The following is a 23,841-nucleotide window of genomic DNA, read 5'->3' as shown; positions in this document are numbered from 1 at the left end:
TAACTATACCAACTGATATATTTTCTACACACTATGCTACACTGACGACGCTTGCACTTAGCGCACGAAGTCTAACGAAACAACACGTAACACTGCGAAACTTGACGCAAGCACATTTTCAAAGCCTTACTGCGCTCAGGCAGCTGGACCTAGCCGGTAATAATATGAAGATTTTGGACGAAAATATTTTGCAAAACTTACGCAATTGAGTTGTCTGAACTTGAGCCGCAATGCAATCGTAGAATTGCCATCAAATTTACTCGCAAATCAGCTGCAACTAATAATACTAGATCTCAGTAACAATTTGTTGTCATATCTACCGCCTGAACTTTTCACACGAGCTCGTTGGTTATGGCAATTGAAATTGAATGGCAATCGTCTGCGCGTCGTTGCAAATCTCATGGCAAATCTGAAACCGTTGAGCCATCTGCACAGGCTGGACTTAAGCGACAACCAATTGGAAACTGTTTGGGGTGACACTGAGCTTAACGCCAATACTTCAGCGACATTATTAACAAATTTTCGTTATGACAATATCAATATGCCTTTGGCTGTGGCGAAAGATCTAAATTATATCATCAAATTACAACCTCAAAAGTACGAAGGAAACAAGCTTATTTTAACGGCGATTAATTTAAGTGGCAATCGTTGAGCGTGTTTAATATGGATTGGGTTTTCGAGGGCGGCGTTAAATGCCCATTTGAAATAAGCTTAGAACACAATTCGATTAAAAATATATATGCTTTATCAAATCTTTTAAAAACATCTGCTGATTGTGAGCGCAAAGCCAGATTGACTGGCAATCCTATCGAGTGTGATTGTAAATTAGCTTGGATCTACAATGGTAATTTTCGTACGTTTTTCAGTGATTTAGAGTGTAATAAGAAGTCAACCGAACTACTAACAGATATCGCACAGCTTAAACGTAACGAGCTATGCGCTTGGCAACCGGTGCTATGTCCCAGAAAATGCGCTTATAACACACAATCGGGGTTCTTGATCATCAACTGTAACGGTGGGGAACTCGACGTTATCAAACAGCTGCCACGTCCCGAACAAGTTGCGCTTACGACTTCAATACTCGATATTAGCAGTAATCAGTTCACGGTTTTGCCGCCAAACACCACCTTCGGTTATGCCAACGTTTCGCAACTCTACGCTTCGCACAATAAAATCACGAACATAAGTCGCTCTGAACTACCCACCAATTTGACGGTTTTGGATCTACGAAATAATCGTTTAAAAACATTAAGTGCTGATTTTTTGCGTGCATTTCTCAATGAGAGCACGAAGCTACAACTTTTGAATCTGAGTGGTAATCCTTGGTTTTGCGATTGCGCTGCACAGCAACTGCTATACACCGTACGTGCACATCGGCAACGCATACCCGATGTCGAGCAGTTATGCTGTGATAATCTACAGAATGTTACTCTCCTAACAGCAAGTTTGAATGAATTATGCCAAACTGAGGATAACATTAAAAGTTATCGGTATATGATTGCTTTGATCACAACCGCTGCGTTAATCATCATTAGCCTACTTCTCATTACCGCGCTTTTTTTGAAATATAAATTGCAAGTGGAAGTCTGGTTATATAACCGCAACATATTGAGCTGTTGCATCCATGAACGTGAGCTGGATAAGCATAAAACATTCGATGCTTTCATCTCCTATGCGCACCAACAGGCCGACTTTGTCAACCACACATTACTGCCACAACTCGAGCAGGGCGAACCGCCATTTCGTGTATGTACGCACGAACGCAATTGGCTGGTTGGCGCTTATATACCTGAACAGATTATCGAATCGGTCGAACAGTCGCGACGTACGATCATTGTGCTCTCGCAGCACTTCATCGAGTCGGAATGGGCGCGCATGGAGTTTCGCACAGCTCACCAATGCTCGCTCAATGAAGGTCGTGCGCGCATAATTATGATTAAATATGGCGAAATTATCAACAGTGAATTATTGGATAAGGAATTGAAGACATACTTGGATATGAACACATACTTGGATTGGCAAGATACCAGATTTTGGGATAAATTACGCTATGCTATGCCACATAAAATGGGTAGAAAACGAAATGCCGATATGCTGGAAGTTGGCGGCAGAAGGTGTGTTATGGCACAAAATCCTCATTTGTGTGACGAGAGCGTTTAAATTTGTCGCAGGCATACTTTATGGTTCATCATGAAGAGAAGTAAGTTTTTGCAAATATGTTTTTATATTATATAGATATACATTCATTACATATAATTGTAGATTTTTGAGGGAATTTGGTCGAAATGTTGCTACTACTTTAAACTGCCACACTAATAACATATGCAGACCAAAAATAAGATGAGAAGCGTTGGTAATCGCATGGACTAAAGAGCGCATTTAATTCTAGCGGTTTTTTAAATCAGTTCAGGTTTATCCTTACATAGAATTTATAAACCATTGGAACGAACATTTTAGTAGAAAAATTTACTCTTCAACCAAATTCAGAAACTGTTTTATTGTATTCATTTATTTCAGATATTTGTAAAATATAGTTGGATTTGTTTTAATAAGACTTGCTACTGGAGTTTTACTTCTATCGTCGTATAGTTGACAAGTTAGTGGTTTTGTAAGATCAAACAAGAAGAAAGTGTATTCCAAGGCTTGAGTTGACTTTAGACTTTATATAGGAAAATGTCTAACGGTGTGTTATGACACGATCTTGGTGGCCAATCGACCGGCCCAAAAATATTTGCTCATCGAAGTGTTCTCTAAATAAAGCCATTGATTGATGCGATATGAGGGAAGTGACGCCGTCTTATTGAAACCAAATGACATCGAGATCAAGGCCTTCAATTACAGGCATTAAATAGTCGGTTATCAATGCACGATAACGGTCGCCATTGATGGTTGCGTACTCACCGGCATCGTTTTTAAATAAATATGGGCCGATGATTCCAACGACCCACAAAGCACACAAAACCGTGTCTTTTTTTGTCTGGATGAAACGGCAGATCTTGAATCTCTTCCGCTTGCTGTTCGTCCCAAATGCGGAAATTTGCTTGTTTGCTTGCTGAACAAAATTTGGCTCGAAAACGTCGGATCTTCTTGGAACTTTTCAAGAGCCCATAGAGCAGAGCGATTTAAATTTAAGATTTGGACGTAAATTGCCCCAAGTCGTTTCATATGTCGGTTCTCAGCTACAGCTGCTATTTTTCTTCATTGTGTGCTGGCCGCGGTCTATTCGGTCGAATATTTTGCAATAATGAATACTGGGTCTCAAGATAAATGATGATAATGCGAATAGTACGCTCAGTAGGCCGATTATGTTGAGCATAAGTTGCACGAAGCGCCCGAAATACATTCTTTACAAACGCGAATTTTCGTTCAGACGTAAGCCTTTCCATGATAAAATGCCAAATAATACTGAACAAAAATAACATGACAGCTTGACACGAATCACGTGTGATCTGTCAAAAAAATACTATTGAAATATTAAATCTCCTTGAATCACATATTACATCGATCTTGGCAACATTCTAACAATTGGAGCTTACAGGTTTACTAAAATGTCATATAGAAGCTCGAATTTTATGTTTTAGGGGTTAAGAGGGTACTAATAAATATAAATTAAATGAACGGATTCAGCTTATAAAAAGAATGAATAAAACACTCACTAAGAAAAAATGCTATATATCACACAGTTATTTATTTTCCTAGATGTAATATAAGATTGATTTTGCATGTATGTATTCATCAATTCACAATTCATGAACCTATAGCTGATTTTAGAAGATTTGCTCTTGTTGGCTTTTATTAAACTTTTATTTTCATTTTACATTACAAACTTAAGAAAGCATGATACAAAATAACAGTTTTATTCATAATGCCAGATTTGTTTTGAAAAATATGGATACTTCGAATTAAACAGTGAGAAAATACCGAAAATATACATATCTTAGAATCCAATCCTATTATGAGCATTTCTTGCATAATTTTCCAGCTGATAATCTCTTGTCATTATATAACGATTCATGATTTGTAGATCATGGTGGAACTGGTCTCCCAGCTCTCACTATAATTTTCAAAGTTATCCGAAAATTAAACCAGGCGACTGTCGTAATAGTTCCATATGTGGAGACATTCATCCAATATCCTCCCTCTCAACTTTTCCATGCTAAGCTTCGGACTTCCACTCCCACTAAAAGAGGTTGGCGTCACTCCCATTGTCCAGTTTTTATTCCGGCTCCTGTTAAACCTTTTTATACCATCTTGGGTGTAAAATTGTAAGTTTCTGTCATATTTAGTTATTGATTTTTCGTACATTAAGTAGTTTTTAACAGTACCGTTGTATGGGGAGTGGACGGAGTTGCCTTCCAATTTCATTTTTTCGGTGTTGGTGGGGGTGTTTAAGAGATTTGTCTTGAGCGAATTTGGTTTTTGTAGGTTAAGTGGTTCAGGAAAGATTTACATTAAATGTCGATGCCGAGAAAAATGTGCACCAAGTTTCATTAAAATATCTCAAGTTTCATTTAAGTTACGGCTAGTAGTAGTTCATAAGTATGGAAGTTAAATTCGCTGCCTGCATACATCCGCCGATAATATCTCATAAAAGTACTTTATAATTTTTAGCAGTTAGTAGTTAGTTAGTTTATATAGATTTAAAAATTAATAATCAATAATTTTATATTTCAAAGAGAGAGGGGTGAACATTTATACAAAAAAAGAACATCATCTTATATTTTTAGAGATTCAGTGGTATACCATTTTTACGATCCCAAGAAATCAAATTGTTTACGTTAATGTACTGAAAGTACAAGGAACGTTCCAAAGTAAACAGGACTTTGAAAGAAACAGAACAAATGGTTTTTTCGGCAAAATCAATTTATTTTATTCACGATAGTCTCCTTCTGCTTCAGTACAGCGTTTTGCACGGTCCAAAAGCATGTCGAACGAGTGTTTTAGCTCGTTGGCCGGTATGGCCGCCAGTATCCGGTGGCAAGCCTTTTGAATGACCTCTACGTCTGCATAACACTTTCCTTTCATGGGCAAATGCATTTTTTCGAAAAGGAAGAAGTCGCATGGTGCCCTATCAGGTGAATACGGTTCAAAACGCCAAGGTTGAATACCGCATTAACGTTTTGGCCGGGTGGAACAAATTCTTTGTGGACAATACCCTTGGAATCAGAAAAACAAATCAGCATTGTCTTCACTTTTGACTTCTCCATGCACGAGTTTTTGGGCTTCGGTTCGACCGGTGCCTTCCATTCAGCACTCTGGCGCTTCGTTTCGGGATCATATTGGAAACATCACGTTTCGTCAGGAGTCACAATATTGTAAAAGAAGTTTTTGTCCTTTTTGACCTCTTTAATGATCTTCTTCGAATGTTGGATTCTCAGCAATTTTTGGTCGTCAGTCAATTTGTGCGGAACAAACCGTGCACACACCTTTCGTGAGCCCAAATGTTCGGTCAAAATGCGATAAATTGATGTTTTGGAGTTGTTCAATTCCATTTCCATGAATTTCAATGATGATTTCGGCTGATTTTTGATGAATTCACGCACAGTTTCGATGGAATTTCCGGTGATCACGGATTTTGATTGGCCGACATGGTGATCGTCATTTACTTGTATGTCCTCACGACCACTTTGAAAACGTTGAAACCACTCGTGAACTCTGCTACGGGATAGGCAATCATCGCCATAAACTTGTTTCATCAATTGAAATGTTTCGGTAAAAGTTTTACCAATTTTCAAACAAAATTTAATGTTGGCTCTTTGTTCGAAGCTGATTTTCGCACCGATAATACAAACATACTGACACTTAAACAGCAATAACTTCACTTCCAATCAATAAAATTTCATGGAAATCACTCACTCACTGGACAATCGATAAAGATAGCAGATTCTAATGCACCAGTCGACATGTAGATGGCGCCACCAGGGGGCGCTAGATTCAAAAAGTCCAGTTTACTTTGGAACGCACCTTGTACATTAGCATTACTCAACAAATCTGAAGGAAAAATGTGCGACTGATGTGCTAAGAGATCTGTGGGGTACGTGAAGTGTCCTGGTTAGGAACTTGAGTTCGAAAATTTCCCATCATTTGTCATTTTAGTAAATGATGGTGATTTGACCGCTACTCCTCTTGACTACAACACAAAATGTGCTAGGAAATTTTGGCTATAATTTTCGGTTTAAGTAAGTCAAAAATTTTCTCTAACATTACAGTCGCAAAATAACTTTAAACTAGTGTAAATACATACATCAGTTGTATTGTTGAGAGGTGAATATACCCATTGAAAAATTTTGGCTTAAAATCAAGCAGAAAAAATTTTTGGTAGAAGAGTCGAGTGATGTACCGTGAGCGAAACTTTGTGAAAGTCAATGTAACAGGTCAATAGATTAGTTAGCCCTAACCTTCAAAGGTCTGTCTACAAATTTGACAGCTGTCGGATCATTACTTTGTGAATTATTTCATTTTGAGTGAAGCATTTTTGTGAACAAATGGATTCGCGAGTGGATAAAATATTACTTTCTGAAGGGAAACAGTTGACAGTTGCAGCAAAAACTTGGCTTTATGACGGGTTTCTGGACGCTGCCCCAGGAAAATCAACCATCCAGGTTTGGTATGCTAAGTTTAGGCGGGGTGAAACGAGCACCGAAGACGGTGCAGAGTGGACGCCCAAAAGAGGTTGTTGCCGACGAAAACATCAAAAAAGTGCAGAAAATAATTTTGAATGACCGTGAAGTCCGAGTTTTTGCGTCAATATTTGACAATGGATGACACATTGTTCCACCATTTCACTCAGAAGTACAATCAACAGTCCCCAGAGTGGACTGCACACGATGAACCCGCTTCAAAGCGTTTAAAAACGCAACAGTCGGCAGGCAAGGTTATGGCGTCTGGATTTCGGGATGAGCATGGAATAATTGTTATGGACCTTCAACAGCGAATATTACATAGCATTATTGGACCGTTTAAAAAACAAAATATTGAAAACGGCCGCTTTTGAAGAAAAAGAAGTTGCTGTTTCATCAAGGCATTGGACCGTATGCCAAGTAAGAGAAAAAAATGACAAAAATCTATGAACTGGGCTATGAATTGCTTCCGCATTCACCGTATTCTCCAGATCTGGCATCCAGCGACTATTTCCTGTTCTCAGATCTAAAAGCCAGTTCCGTGGGAGAAAATTTTCGCCGAATGAAGAGGTGAGAATAAATCGTACTACGAAAATGGTATCGAAAAGTTGGAGGGTGGCTATAATCAGTGTATCACCTTCGAAGGGAGCTATATTGTATAAAATAAGAGACGAATTTTGCCAAAAACAAAATGCTTTACAAGAGTAGGCCGTGTACTTTTCAATTGACTTGTTAAACTTATAATAGAGTGGGGCAATACGCACTTCTTAAAAGGTTAAAAACCACAGGTGTCGCCTCTGAATATAATCTACTGGACTAAATAGTAGTTACTTGTATGTAGTATGCTATATATGTAGCTGCTGCGAGAGCATCAAAAAAAATAATTGAACAAAACTAATAATACAATACTATTGCTTTCTTTTTATCCGCATAACGCAATAAAATGTCCCATTGTTTTTGGCGTTGGCACCAGTGGCCCAAATGGTTGATACTATTTGATACAATGAAGAGAAATTGCATTTCATTTGTTGTCTCGTGAGCGCGTTCGGCAATTCTTGCCAAATTTTTCATCGCACAGCTTTGCGTTTATATTTTAAAAGTACATATACATACATATGTAGATATATTTATTTGATTTTTGTTATGTTGTTGGGTTGCAATATTTATTTCCATTCAGTTTTAGTTGCTTGTCCAAAACTATGTAACACTACTTTGACGTTTTTTCGTATTTTCCGTATAATGGTGTGTGTGTGTGTGTGTTTATTGCCGTCATCAATATGCATCGATCAACATCAACAGCTCCAAAGCCGTCAAATTGAATACTTCACTTGACAAACTAAACGAAAATGGATGAGCTTTCCGAATTGAATAAGTTGCAGTTAAGCAACAAATGTTGGCTGGCCTGCTGAGTACTTAGCGGTTCGAATGAAGGAATTGAAGCGACAAGCGAGTTTTGAACATAAATTTGAAAATGTAAATTTTAATGTGAGTTATTAAGCAAAAGGAAATTTATATTTATGTTTTTCCTTGATTAGCATTCACTGAAGCTCAGGTGATGCTGACATCGACTAAATTGGTCAGTGTCGATCTTCTCCATGTTGCTGGTGGTCGAACGTGACCTCAGCTTGCTTGTGGGTTCTAGTCAAGCAACATTCACGTGATGCTGTTTGAGGTCTTTCTAACCCACCATTTTCTGAGCTGCAGTTGTATAAGTAATACTATGTATGTTCCGACCGACATTGCTCTTGCAAGATTGCACGATGACACAAAATGCAAAAATCCTATACCGAAATATGCAAGGCCAAAAGAGCACCCATTGCAGAATCTAGTGATATATGACATAAGTACATACTTATATACATGACGGCACGAAAATAAACGTGGGTTTTGATCTGTCATATTTATAGCCATTGCAAATAATTTTCTGCGTGTGTTTGTGGTTGTGCCGTTGTACCAAGAGGAAAATTCTGCAATTCCTGCACCGTGCAAGGTTTTGCAAGAGCAAGAGAATCCCCCTAATATGAGAATATCAAGCGACAGATTGATATTGAATTGAGATATAATGATGAAACTTGGTACACGTATTTTTTGGCTCCATAAGAAGGTTAAGTTCGAAGATGGGCAAAATCGGCCCACTGCCACGCCCACAAAATGGCGAAAACCGAAAGCCTATAAAGTGTCATAACTAAGCCATAAATAAAGATATTAAAGTGAAATTTGGCACAAAGGATCGCATTAGGGAGGGGCATAGCTGGAAAAGTGGGCTTGGCCCCGCCTCTTACTAAGTTTTTTGTACATATCTCGAAAACTACAATAGCTATGTCAACTAAACTCTATAGAATCGTTTCCTTCAGGCATTTCCATGTACAGTTCAAAAATGGAAGAAATCGGATAATAACCACGCCCACCTCCCATACAAAGGTTATGTTGAAAATCACTAAAAGTGCGTTAACTGACTAACAAAAAACGTCAGAAACATTAAATTTTACGGAAGAAATGGCAAAAGGAAGCTGCATTCAGGCTTTTTTTAAAAATTGAAAATGAGCGTGGCCTCGCCCACTTATGGACCAAAAACCATATCTCAGGAGCTACTGGACCGATTTCAATGAAATTCGGTATTTCTTAACACCCTGATGACATGTACGAAATATGGGTGAAATCGGTTTACAACCACGCCTTCTTCCAATATAACGCTATTTTGAATTCCATCTGATGCCTTCTCTGTATAATATATACACTAGGAACCAATGATGATAGCGGAATAAAACTTTACACAAATACGGTATTTGAAAAATATGTAAATGACGGATAATGAAATCTCGATTATCACTTTATCATGCGAGAGTATAAAATGTTAGGTGACACCCGAACTTAGCCCTTCCTTACTTGTTGTATATGGAATGTAAACAAATATCAAGTGACAATTTAGGGCCGGTAAAATACATATGTCTTCCAAAAACATCGGTTAAACTAGAGCAGGCACCGATTATAATGAGTGGAATGTAAGTTTTCAAGTAGTTTTCAGCGAAAACTGTGTTTTCGTTTGACGGATTTTGCATGAACGAAAACCAGTTTTTCCCACGAAAACATGTTTTCGTTGTCGGTCCGACACCACACCTCGATAATCGAACAAGCCTGTCAACATAAATTTGAATTTTGACATTCTTTGACGTGGTTTTTGAGATTCGGCTCACCTTTGCAACGATATTTGGTCGACTGATGGTCCGTTTTCAGATCGTGAGCATAGATTCAAGACTCATCGCCAGAAATAATACGTTTCATGAGATCCTAGTAGTAGAAAGCTATTGTTTCATAGACGTCAACGAGACCTTGTTTTTTTCGAAAAAAGTTTAGTGATTATACTTGTAGAACCAATCGTGCTTTCATTATCCTTAGACCCAAATGATCTTTCAAGATGGTTTTCCCTGATTTTTCCGATATTCCAACGATTCCAGTAAGATCTCTGACTGTTAGTCGCAACCACCATATTCGCCTGATTTAGCTCTGTGTAACATCTGGCTATTCAGCAAACTCAAACGACCGCTCCCGTTTTGAGTCAATTGAAGACATTAAACGTGAATCGCTACACGCATTGAAGCCTATTTCGGAAACTTACTGCAACTGTTAAAGAGTTAGAAAACAAGTTGCTAACAGTGCATAGTCAATGCATAGATACTGGAAATTACTACCGGAGTGGCCTCTTCAGTGGTAAAGGAAAGAAGGGCCCTAAAATTTGTAGATGAGTACATTGTGCATGTCATTAATAGAAGGACCGTAATGAGACTTTTAGGGAGCCCGATTTGTTAAAGATGGATGAAATCAGGTTTAAAGAAAAGAAGAACCCTATATGTTGTGTTAGGGATACTCAAATTTTTAGTGTTCTGAAGGCTAGCATTGATTTAAAACCAGTGTTGAGTTCGAACATATTAATAATTATCACACAAAGTGACTGTAGTATTAATCTAAAGGGTTCATGGATAAGTTTTCCTTATAGCATGTTTACTGAGATACCGAGAACCAGTAAGGATATAGAAAATGGGTATTTTAACTGATACCTTGTTGTAAAATAACTATATATAATAAGCATAGCTTTGTGGATTGAAGGTCCAACAAGTTTTAAAAGTTTTAACTTGGAATGGTAATAGGCCGAAAAAACACACTCGAAGGCCGTTATGCTGATATATCAGAAACTGAGTCCGAACAAAGAAGACACCGCTTACGCGACTATAGCTGAGTTAACAACAGCGCGCCAGTCGTTTCTTCTTTTCGCTACGTGCCGCCAATTGGATATTCCAAGCGAAGCCAGGTCCTTCCAACGGAGTGGAGGTCTTCCTCTTCCTCTGCTTCCCCTGGCGGGTAATGCGTCGAATACTTTCAGAGATGGAGTGTTTCCGTCCATTCGGACAACATGACCTAGCCAGCGTAGCCGTTGTCTTTTAATTCGCTGAACTATGTCAATGTCGTCATATATCTCATACAGCGCATCGTGCCATCGAATGCGATATTCTCCTTGGCCAACGCGCAAAGAACCATAAATCCTTCGCAGAACTTTCCTCTCGAAAACTCGCAAAGTCGACTCGTCAGTTGTTGACATCGTCCAAGCCTCTACATCATATAGCAGGACGGGAGTTATGAGTGTACTTTAGGTTCTCCAAATATCTTTTCGGGCACATAAGTCTAATGAAAAGTCTCCGGCCTATCATAGTAAAACACATTTTTTTGACAAAAAATTCGTTTTATTTTTAACATGGTACACTTCAAGAGTTATCTTTTGCTTCAAAATAGGCCTTAGTTTTGGCGATCAGCTCTTCATTCAACGAAAATTTCCTCCCAGAAAGGTTTGAGAACAGGAAATATTCTTGGGGGCAGATATGGTATATGTGATGGATGCTGATACAATTCGAAGCCCAATTCAAAGGTTTTTGCCATCATTTTCACTGACACGGTCATTGCTTTGCTGAAAGAGCATCTTCTGTGTCTTCAAATGCAGCAGTTTTCGGCGATTTCGTCCTTCAAACGGTCCAATAATGCTATGTACTAGTCGCTATTGATGATTCTTTTTTTCGAGGTAGTCCATAAAAATTATTCCATGCACATCCCAAAATACAGACGCTATAACCTTGGCCGCCGACTGTTGTGTTTTTCCAACCTTTGTAGCGGGTTCATCGTGTGCAGTCCATTCGGGGGACCGTCGATTGGACTTCGTAGTGAAATGATGGAGCTATGTTTCATCCATTGTCACATGTCGATGCAAAAATTCGGGTTTAGTACGCTTGAACATCTCTAAACACTGTCCTGAATCATCAACTCGTCGTAGTGTTTGGTCAAAAATGAGCCTTCGCGGCACCCAATCTGCATAGAGCTTTGCCAAATATTGGTGAATTATGTGCTGTAAATGCTCAGTTGATATTTTTAGACTGCCTGCTATCTCTAACAACTTCACTTTACGGTCGTCCAAAATTATGTTGTCGACTTTTCTGATGTTTTCGCCGTTTTTTGGGCGTTCTCTGCGTTCACCGACTTCGGTGCTCATTTCACCCCGTCTAAACTTCGTATAGCAATCTTTGATAGTTGTTTTTCCATCATGCCAGGTTTTTGCTTCAGCTGTATTTTTTTCTTCAATATTTTATCAACACGCGAATTTAATTTTTTACAATAACAAAAGTTGCTACACTCAAAATCATATAATTCACAAACTAATGATCCGACAGCTGTTAAATTTAAGCCTAACTAAAATGGATTAAAGTCTAGTAGAGCCATCTATGTATCAGGCCGGGGCCTTTTTAATTGACCTGGTAGGTAAATCGTATATCGTGTGCTACACGAATTAAAACATTATATTTCCATTTTAAAATGTTCCAACAGGTTTATGGAGACTTTTGAGTTTGGTATAATTATGAGAGAATTCGTCGAAAGTGGGTTGAAATACGCTCACAAAGCTACAAAATAATAAGCTCTCAATAAGTGCTTACAATAGTGCTTAAATCAATTTCGTATAAGAGCGTTGAAATAATATAAAAACGGAAAACTCTCCAAAGAGAGATGGAAGAACATGAAAAGTCGTAAAAATTTGCAAGGAACTTTTTTTAATATTACAAAAAGTTAAATAATGAAAAATATAAATTTTATATGGAATAAAGTTGGAATATAAAATAAAAGTATGTTAGTATATAAAATCAATGTCGTTTTTTTCTTGTAAAAGTACTTGTGCTTCGTGTATTGTGGCCGACTGATAAAACAATTGCCATTTTCATGCCTTGCACTCTTCCATTAAAAGACAACGTAATTATTTACTCCGAAATTAGAGCCACATGCGTTTTTGTTTTTAAGCAACTCCTGTACTATTAAGCACAACTTGTAGCTTTTTAAACTCAGCGAGAGCGTCATTCACTTTTTTATATTTTTATTATTTTTCTAAAATTACGAAATGCTCGTGTGCTCTCAAGTAGACTGCAGTTTTTACGATATTTGGATGTTTATATCAAATCCGCTCTTCGTACTGGTACTTGAAGCTCCCTGTATCTCTCTATTACTCTCTCGATATCTCTATCACTTCACCCACCAATGCTCAATCGCCCACATATTCGTAGTAGTACCGTAGTACTGCTTTTAGTTGTTAACTTACCGTTACCGCTACCTTAACCTTTTGTTTGTTCCCTCTTGCTCTCTCTTACTCTCATTCACCTGTCGTTCGTCAACTCTATTTCAATGTGCCACATAGACTTCGTCGGTTGTTGTTTCATTCAGCACTACTCACGAAATAAGCAAATTCCGTTACTGCTGTGTTCGTTGGCTTAACCGAACAACAAACACCGTGTACGAATGTAATCGTTGTCGCTACTTTGACATCGTTTACCGTTAAACAACACGATGTCCTTAAATGACAGTTGCTGTTGTATTTTTTTCCAAACAAAATTCAGTTTGTGCTCATCCGTCGGAGTGTTTTGGTGTTCGGTGATGACGCGAACGCATCAACGCAACGCGCGTGTTACATTCGATATAGCCTCTAGAGCGATAGCTGCGTGTCACCGTTAGTGCGTGCGGCATACAGCACCAAAAGTGTCGCCTGAAAATTAAGTGAAAGACAATGTAGTGAAGTTTCAATAATTAGAGTGTTAGCATCGGCAGTTGATTTTGACGCCATAATTTAGTGAACGACACGCATGTGTTGCTTGGGTAGACGAAGCGAAGTTCTACAACAATAAATTGTAAGGAAAAATGTTAATTTGTTTGCAAGTGCAGCATTAAGTATGTGTGTTTATTGAAGGCTGTAGGTGCAAGATAATTAAATGCTAATAAAATACATACATACATACAAATGTTGAATATATAACAAATTTATGGAAACCAGAAAGAAGTGCGAGTGAGAAATTTGCACAAAGGAATAAAATACATGCGTGCTACATGATGTTGCATGAAAGAAAAATAAACATATCAAGTGAAAATAAATAAAAATACACACTTATACATACATACATATCTGCAAAGTTTGCCAAAGCGACAAGAAGAAAACAGCAACAAACGAAAAAGTCGAGTTAACTCCAATTAGAATATGCTAACGTCTTAAGCCACACGTGTGTCGTGTCTACGAAATTCCTCGAGTTGCTGCTATGGAAAGTTAATAAACATGTTTAAACGGTAAATTTCATTCAAAAGTGTGTGTGTGTGTGCGTGCGTGTGTGTAAATGAAGTATATATGTAAATGTATGTGTGGAAATATACACATATTTGTAATATTATATTAGTGTGCGTGCTACTGCTGTACACACCTAAACATACATGCACAGCTTGAGTGTTAAGATAAGTTAATCAAAAATCGTGCAGTGAAGAAGGACAATAAGCGCCAATCGCATAACTTTCACTTTTTGCCCAATGGAGTATAATTTGTGCTTGTGTTGGTTTGTAGTGGTGTGCGTGCTGGCCTAAGGTGCTGTTGACTGGTCACGTAAGTTGGTCTTATTAGCATTTGTTTTCGGGCAATTGGATGTGAGAGATAAAAGCGTTTTGTGAAGAAAGATTCGAATTGAAGTTGCTGCGGGTCAAATGTGAGGTGATGTGCGAGGCTTTTGTACTAACAACAGTCTCACTGAGCTTATTCGCAATTTGGTCGATAATATACATACACATAATGAAGGCCGCCGAGAAACGGCTTAAGCATATTTATCAAATTTTGTTTTGTAGACTCAGCGCTTTGATATTGCCAGCCGTGCGGTTGTCACTCCCACTCTATTGCTAGGAACGTCAATGTAATGAACATAAACCTGGTTTTGAAGATGGCAGAGGAAGGTTACAAATATCTTATAGTTTAGTATAGTTCAGGGTATAAAAAGTATTGAAATATAAGGTTTTAATTTTTCTAGCATAGTTCCAGGATGAATTTTTTAATTACGAAACTACAGCTGATCCAGTTATTGGGATAATAACCGAGATAATTTTTCCATATGCAATCAGTAAGCTCTCCGTTTACCTTCTCGCTGTTATTTTTTATACCGAGTCTCACGAGCATCACAGTTCCTAACGGTTATCAGTAGAATAAGTAAGAATGATTAGTGAATCGGTGAGTTGCGATTTGAAAACGCTGTCGAGATCGTGTCTCCACATGTAGATAGAAAATATTTTGCGAATGCCAGCCAATCGTCGAAAATCCACTAACAATCCTTCAAATATCGGAAAGATATCGAAAAGATATTTGAAGGTGCTTCTAACAAAAACTATCAAGTTCTTCCGAAACGGCTTTTGAGCTTGTTAATGGTGAAGATATTTGGATTCTACCGTGAGTTGCTGTCGTAGCTAGGTTTTTTATGGAAGAGAGGGTTCTTATGTTGGAGACATTTTGGTACTTGTTCAAAAAATGCACTGATGAATTCCCATAGCAAAACATTTAAAAGAACATAGCGTTTATATATTAATTACTAGTGGATCCGGCCGCGCGTTGCTGTTGTATACATTTTATACTATTATTTATGTCATAAACTATTCAATACAGTAAAAACTGTATTTACGAATAACCGTTTTTGTCGGTAGCGAAACCGTAAAGAAATCCAAAGGATTGTAGTTTAGATTTAATTTTGAATATGTTCATACAAATAAATTATATTGGAAAAAATAACGAAGCCTTAAAGCTTTCTCAATGTCTGGTTACCAGTCTTTCTGTCCAATTAATAGAGTTGTCCGCTTAATAGAGCTTTCACCGTATTTTTAATTTATGCATGTTTTTCACCATCCTATCTTCTAAGTTGGCTCGAACTGGATACAGTGTGCTAAATTTGACGAAAATCGGTTCAGTAGTTTAGGAGTCCATCGCGGACAAACAACGTGACACGTGATTTTTATACGTAAAGATTTAATACCAGTAAAAATTGTGATGATAGGACTCTGTTAAAAATAATAGATATTTTCATACAATTTTTTCTGAGTGAGTTAAACTCTAAAATCAAATAATAATGGAGTTTCTCCTGCGACCAACCATATTTATTTCCATCGTGACAAAGCTTTTCTGTAATTAACACAGCGTTTGAATTTAAGTATTTTTTCGCAAAAGCAGCTGATGTTCATTAAAGTATATTTTCGAAATTAATGGTTATATGTTAATTACAAAATATTTTTATATCATGATTAGGCAAGAGAATCGCTAAATAAAATTAGTAAGATATGCATGTTTTTTATGTTACATTTCTGAGAAACACTGGTTTTGAGGTATAACCGAGGGATGGCAATCGTTTTTACTTTATATGTGTTACTATGAGTGGCAAGGTCGTACTCTTTCTGCCAGCAGACCAAGAAAACCCAAGTATTTGGGATGACTATGTTGATACTTTCATAAAGCAAAGTTTTCTTGTGTATGTACGCCGAAGTTCAAACACTTTCCACTAACATGTTTTCAAAAATAGCGATAACTGAATGATAGAATTTATGATGTGATACTTTTGCAGGTTTTCTCGTAATCGTCTTCTCAGTACTTGGTGATCGGCTGGTGTTTTATCATTTAGATGTGTCGTAGGTTATTTGACCCTACCCACTTGTCTTCCGTTTCTTAAACTATTTTCGTCAGAGGTTGTTGAAATTTTGTTAGTTGTTGATTAAATTGCCTCTTCGAAGAACTAGGTTCAAAAACAACTCTACAAAAGTATGATTAATATCAACCCTTTAGGCTTCTTATTATTTTTGCTGCTTGGTAACTGTTGTTGGTTATTTGATTAGTAAAGCGGTACATTTGGTGGGTTCATTTCTAATTATACGATGTTAGAAGCTACACGAATCAGTTTTAGCAGACATTTGTTAGACTAAACTTAGACTAAAGATCATAAAAATTATCGTAAAGGAAATGGAATAATTGGTCATTGATTCAATACTTCTGAAATGTCAATTATATACCAATTTTTTTTTAAATTTTCTTAAAACGTAGAGTCAACATTCATTTTCCATTTAATATATGCTTGTAATATATTAATACCGTGGTTCTAATATGGGATATGTCAACGACATATTTTCTTAAAGAGAGTGATTCATGAGGAAGAACTTTAACTGAAGTTTTTAAAAAATATCATAGTTTTTAAAAAATATTATAGTTTTCTTTATAACAAAAACATTAAATACAATATATAATATATGCGTGTTTACTACTGTGTGGCAATGTTGTGTTAGACCATAATTCTTATAAAATGTGTCAGCTAAAATGCAATTAAAAAACGGTAAAGAACTTAATAATAAAGAAAGAAGTATAAACTTTACAGTGGCTTCAATAAAAAAGCATATTAAAAGTAAGGTACGACACCCACGAGCGCAAGTAATTAAGCTGTTGTGAGCAATAAAATGTGTTAAACAAAGTAGAATCCTTAAAAAAATGTAGCGAACGTAATGAACAATAAAACAAAAACAATTTTAGAACTTCCCAAACAGCTATTATGGGTGCGTTATTTCTATAGTTAACCAACTATGAAATTAGCTTACTTTATGTGTGCTTAGAATGTAGGAAAATAAGCATAAATTGCTTAAATATAGTTGACCAAATTGATTTTGTTGGCCACAGACCTTGTTTGATTTATATTTGGCTTCGTTAATTGACAGTTAAGAGTCCGACGACTCTTGAAAAATATTTTTAGCGTCAAAACGAATGCTTAATTTAAGCAATTAAGTTCATTATTTTTTTTTTCATATGCTTTTATATGTATTCCGAAGCGTGGACTGGCATAATGGCGAATGACCAATGAGCTATTGAATGAACAACTTAATCAATTATCTCCATTTTATATATAAAATTTTAGCTGCAAAAGTTTTTAACCTGCTTTGTTCTGATAATGCATGAGAAATATTTGGAAATGAAGTTAGCTTTGGCCGACAAATTCCTTTGGAGTTTACTGAAAATAGCTACTTTTTTGCTATTTCAAACAACTTTATTCAATAATAAATTGAATTAAATTTTATACAACGAAAAATCTTAACTGTAACAGATCTAATAAGCGCCTAAACATCGTACATATAAATTTCAAGCCACTGAATTAATAGACTTGCAATTAAATCAACTAGTGAGTAGACTGCCATGTTTCAATACAAGTACAAGTTGATGCCAAATAAAACAACAATTATCAAACATCCTGCAGAGACAAAGCAGTTTACTCTAGTTCGAAAAATAAACAAACAAGTAAGGAAAAGCTAAGTTCGGGTGCAACCAAACATTTTATACTCGTGCAACTTGCATGAATTAAAGTCAGGGTAATACTTTCAAGATAAGATTCAACCAGAGGATTGCAACCTAAGCAATTTAAGTATAAAGTCACCCGCTAGCTCTAAAATCTTTATATTAGGTATATGGGAGCTCAGGCATGTATTGATCCGATGCAATCCATTTTTGATACACAGCGTTAGCATTGCCAAGAAAGGATTCTCTCTGAATTTCGTTTGTATATTCCATAAACTATGTTTCATTTCAATTAAAACATTATATTTCCATGAAATACTGAAAAAATGTGTTCCCATTCCAAAAACAAATGATCTCTTCTTTCCTAATAATTTATTGTGTTTCCATTATTATTTATAAGTGTGAATATTCCATTTGGCATTGTGTTGGTGTGATGAGGAAGCATTTAACCCCAGAAAAACCAATGTATCCAAAAAACGGGAATCGTATTAAATTGCAATGATTATCTTATATCAAAGACAGCTGGCCTTCCAACAGATCGATAAAAAACTGTTATGGATTCTTGTGTTGTCTTGTTGAAGCTAAAATATTTTTGAGGATAGGTGCATTTATTTTACTAACTCGGAACTATTATGTGTTCAGTTTGTATGGATGCTATATGCTATAGTAATCCGATCTGAACAATTTTTTCGGAGATTACATTGTTGTCTTAGAAAATAACATATACCAAATTTGGTGAAGATACATTGTCAAATGTGAAAGTTTTCCATACAAGAACTTGATTCCGATCGTTCAGTTTGTATGGCAGCTATATGCTATAGTTAACCAATCTGATCAATTTCTTCGGAGATTACATTGTTGCCTTAGAAAATAACATATACCAAATTTCGTGAATATATCTTGTAAAATGTGAAAGTTGTCCATACAAGAACTTGATTCTGATCGTTCAGTTTGTATGGCAGCTATATGCTATAGTTAACCGATCTGAACAATTTCTTGGAAGATTACATTGTTGCCTTAGAAAATAACATATACCAAATTTCGTGAATATATCTTGTCAAATGTGAAAGTTAGTCCATACAAACTGATTGTTCGTTCATGTTTGTATGAAAACTTTCGAATATTGACGATATCCGTTTTGACAAATGAGCAGCTTCTTGAAGAGAAAATGACGTTTGCAAAATTTCAAAACGATATCTTAAAAACTGAAGGACTAGTTCACCTGTGAAGGGTATATCAGCTTTGGTGCAGCCGAAGTTAACGTTTGTTCTTGTTTTATTTACACCTGATAGTAATATGTGATGGAGAGGTAATATATTTAAAAAATATTCATACCTTATTTGAAGTGATTAGAACTTGAAATACTGTGGCAAAGCTATCGAAAAAAGTAATTTCTAGAAAAACAAGTTTAAAATTTCTTCATCCGCCAAATCGGCCCAGTTGCCGCGACACTAAATCGGCTAAAACTTCGGAAATAATTTGAATTTTGAAAAATCCGTTTGGGTGGACATTTTTGACGAATGGGTTGTCAACAATCGCGATTTGAAAAAATCGATTTTTGTGTTGCATTTTTGTAATGTAGATATAAGTGGAAATATGCATATGCGAAAGCATTTTGGTTTACGAGATATCGATTCCGAACCCACGCTGACTACTCATGTCGCTCAGTTTGCTTTAAATGCATTTTCCCAAAATTAGTACTTTTTCCAGGTTTTGGCACAATTTTGAAACAACTGTAAAAGTATGTTCGAAATCTGTGCGTATCGCTCTGCAAGGATTTTTTACAATTTTTTTCACCTTTTGAACCTTGGTCTAAAACTACTCCTTGTTTTTAATTACTTCCATAAGCAAATATCTAAATATTCAAAAAAGCTTGCTTCGAAACACAACAGGTTATAACCCCTGACATTGAATATACATACAATTATTTTCAAGCTTCTGAAACTGAAATCTCTTACCAAGAAGTCGACTACGTGGCACCGCGTCTGGTGCATTCAAGTACGCGTCAAAGGCAGAGTTTTTTAGCCACATTGTGCTCCCAAAAGCTTAGATCTTTCGTTTACTCTTGTTCTATGTCTTTAAAAGAAGAATGTTAGGTATAATTCTAGCGTGTAGATTTTTTTTTTGCACTGCGCAAGTTTTGGCATAATTGTCTCAATATCATTTCGTAATTTGACAAAAAATTTTCATTCAGTTTTTTAGATTTTTGATTTTCATTAATTTTTTATAATATTTTGAGCTTTGCTAAAAGCTTCTGTGTTTAGTGAGTTTTCTAGAATTTTGAAACTGTTTATTATTAACGTTAAGAGGTTCTCCAGGGAAAGGCTTAGTTAGAAATTATGAAAGTAGAGTGAAAAGAACAAGTTGTCAATCAGTGCATTGTTAATTTATCTTTGCAGAAATAGTCAAAATGTTTGCTTATTAGTCCCCCTTGTTTTTTTTTTACTGTAAGAAATTCCAAAAAGGCTTAATTTTAGTATTGCAGTGCGATAGTGAATTATCGTCGTGTAAAATTCATGAATTGTTCTTCCACAATTCCACCCAGCGGATTAGGCTAGGTTTCAATACCCATGATTGTTGACTTGTTTGCATGTCAAACTCATAAATCCATGTCTTGTCGGCAGTTGTAATGCTCTCCATGAATGTGGGATCGGAATTCGCACGATCAAGCGTGTCCAAAGAGACCTGTTTACGGCACTCTTTCCGCTTTATCGGGATTAGTCGAACAAGAATGCATTTCATATTCAAAATATTCACCAAAATCCTGTGAACGGTCTCGCGTCAGAAGGCGAGCTCTCTTGCCATCTCTCTAACACTTGTCTGCGATTTTGAAGTATCATACCCTTCACTGTTTTAAACTTCTCATCAGTTCAAGAGGTCGGAGCTGGTCCAGAACGAGGCATGTCTTCCACGATCGCTCGATCGTCTTTGTACCACTCGTAGGCTTGAGTTTTTCATAAAACTGAATTAGAGTAAGCCTTTTTCAACATTTGCAACGAGTCCGTACACGAAATTTGGTTAGAAATTTGAGACAAATTCTTTCTTCAATATTTTTGTACATTGTGAAAATCGCAATACACTACTGAGGTGTACCGACTTAAGCAGCTGCTGTAAACAAACTCGCTTATATTTGGCACGTAATTTGGGACAGTTCTACCAACCTTCTTCTTAATTGGTTCTACCAACCTAGTAAAATAAATTTGTTTGAAATATCATAACCCGAGGTATTTAAATTAAAATGTCCGGTGACAATGTATATACATATCCTGTTGGCTTCTTAATAAAAACTATATATGGGCTTACAAAAAATAGCTTTAATTGAAATTATTAAAGATTTAAAAAAGAAGATTATAGTAAGTCAGATTTTGGACACTCTGGAGAAAGTTAGTTGTTTGAACTCATGATACGAATAAAATTATATTACCCTAAATAGGTATTAAGTTTGTCACGAAGTAACTTCCGAAAGGAAATTTCGAATACGCTATAAAGTATAAATATAAATGATCAATCTGAAGAGTTGAGTCAATTTTGCCATGCTCGTCTGTCTGCATAACTCTGAACTAATTTTTCAGATTTCCCGTTAGTACTTTTTTCTGCATTGACGACCTTTGGACGTGATTTGATCTCCGCAGCTCTTTCTCGTAGCAAGAATACTTTTTGAATTCCATTCGATCCGATTCACATCCAGATGTCTTTTGTTCTAACGTTAAAAAATCTTTCCTACCGTGACGTTAATACTTAATTCCCAAGAAGTACACCTGTAAAAGGTACCATAGCTTCTTATTATACCCTGTACAGGGTATATTAAGTTTGCCACGAAGTTTGTAACACACAGAAGGAAGCGTCGGAGACCATATAAAGTATAAACATATACATTATAAATGATCAGTATGTTGAGCCGAGTCGATTTAGCCATGCCCGTCTGTCTGTATATACTATACGAACTAGTCCCTCAGTTTTTAAGATAACGTTTTGAAATTTTGCAAACGTAATTTTCTCTTCAAGAAGCTGCTTATTTGTCGGAACTGCCGATATCAGACCACTACAACTTATAGCTGCCATACAAACTGAACGATCGGAATCAAGTTCTTGTATGGAAAGCTTTCACATTTGACAATGTGTGACACAAGTCATTTTTAAGGGCAACAATGTAATCTCCGAAAAAATTTTTCAGATCGGATTACTATAGCATATAGCTTCTGTACAAACTGAACACATAGTTACTAAAAGAAATGCACCTGCGAAGGGTATATTAGCTTCGGTGCAACCGAAGTTTACGTTTTTTCTTGTTTTTTATAATAATTCAGTAATACAGAAATACCACTCGAACTTTTCTATCTCGACGAAATTTAAAATTAGACAAGTATACTGTTGGAAATCTTGCGAATAAGACAGCCAAGGATCAAATTAGAATCAAATTCTTGTCTGCTCTTCCTTTTAGAAAGTCTATATGAAAAGACAGCTCTTGACAATCTATAAGCGTTATATATGTACATTAAAATTGATATAAATTAGTTATGACAGTTTTAGACAAGTCTGTGCATAAAAAACAAAAAATTAATAAGCCGTTTTGCTAAAGTTAAGCATTTCTTGAAACACTAGATATCAAAGTATAATATAAATTGAAAATAACTTTCAAACTCGTTTAAAAAGCAATGTCTGCAACGCAAATTTTCTTCAATTTAAGCACGCACATTCACGCAGAATTTCATTTGAACGCACGTACTCATGCACACCCACACACACAGAAGCAAATGAGTGTAAGTTATATTAAGCACCGTAATTTTATTTGCACGCCATTTTGGCTACTTTGTTTTACACAGCTTTTCGTTTTGCATTGCTTTCTTTCCACTTTAAAGCGCTTAACGTAACGGCTAGCTACTTTCGAGGCATTAAAGTGTCAACTTGACATTCATCGCTTTATGGTGAAATGTGAGCGCGTGAGCATGAGTACCGTAATTTACACGCAACAGCAGCAAAGCGAATGCGTTTAATGTAAAACAACAACAACAACAACAACGGTAAAAGAAAGGAATCATGTCGTGCCTGTCTAAGCGTCCGTTTGCGGCATTAAGCACTGAAAATCGCTGTTGCGTTGACACTTTGAGAAACTTTTAAAAGCAATTTACTTACTGGCGTAGTCATTCGCCGCTTAGGCCTAGTCCAACGGTTGACCTATTGACCCATGTAAATCGATATGACTGGGTAAAAAGTACAAATAACAAATAAAATACGCTGGATGAAGCGCAAATGCTCACCAACCTCAGACTTTTGCAGCGAAAAGTTATTTACGAGCTTAAAGCTTGAATGATGAGTTTACAGTGAGTGAATAAATAAATAAATAAGTAAGTAAATAATTAAATATCGAAGTGTTGTCAGTTTGGAAAGTAAACTTCCAGTGAAGTTTTTGCGGAGGCATGCAGTCGAGTGGCACTTTGTAAGTTTGCCTTGGTGCAGCCGTCACAAGTATGCTTCAAGATCACTTTTTCTATGCAGCTGAGAGTCAATTAGAGACTACCTGAAATTTGCGGAATTGTAATTTGTTGTCTTCGTTACAACGAAGATTGTTGCGAGGCAACAAAA

The 23,841-nt window shown here is 36.5% G+C and overlaps 2 protein-coding genes across 5 annotated transcripts in view; both read left to right on the top strand.

Moving 5' to 3' along the window:
* Positions 1-1,494: 1,494 nt before the first annotated feature.
* Positions 1,495-2,163, top strand: LOC126752680 (protein toll-like). Its single transcript, XM_050463649.1, has one exon. It carries the CDS (start codon positions 1,495-1,497, stop codon positions 2,158-2,160), a length of 666 nt encoding a protein of 221 aa, XP_050319606.1. The 3' UTR covers positions 2,161-2,163.
* Positions 2,164-13,559: 11,396 nt separating this feature from the next.
* Positions 13,560-23,841, top strand: part of LOC126752533 (neural cell adhesion molecule 1-A) — a 196,555-nt gene continuing 186,273 nt past the window's right edge. For all 4 annotated transcript variants that reach the window (XM_050463417.1, XM_050463416.1, XM_050463415.1 and 1 more), the window contains exon 1: positions 13,560-14,258. The gene's annotated coding sequence lies outside the window, so the exon portion shown is untranslated. The remainder of the gene's footprint in view (positions 14,259-23,841) is intronic.

The sequence above is a fragment of the Bactrocera neohumeralis genome, chromosome 3, assembly GCF_024586455.1.
Source record: "Bactrocera neohumeralis isolate Rockhampton chromosome 3, APGP_CSIRO_Bneo_wtdbg2-racon-allhic-juicebox.fasta_v2, whole genome shotgun sequence".
In the NCBI taxonomy this organism is placed as follows: Eukaryota; Metazoa; Arthropoda; class Insecta; order Diptera; family Tephritidae; genus Bactrocera; species Bactrocera neohumeralis.
Note: the sequence above shows the minus strand (reverse complement) of the source record. Positions and strands in the feature narration are given on the sequence as shown.

What these genes read in the sequence shown, in the direction of transcription:
- LOC126752680 (XM_050463649.1), top strand. Translation starts at nt 1,495, where the DNA reads ATGATTGCTTTGATCACAACCGCTGCGTTAATCATCATTAGCCTACTT.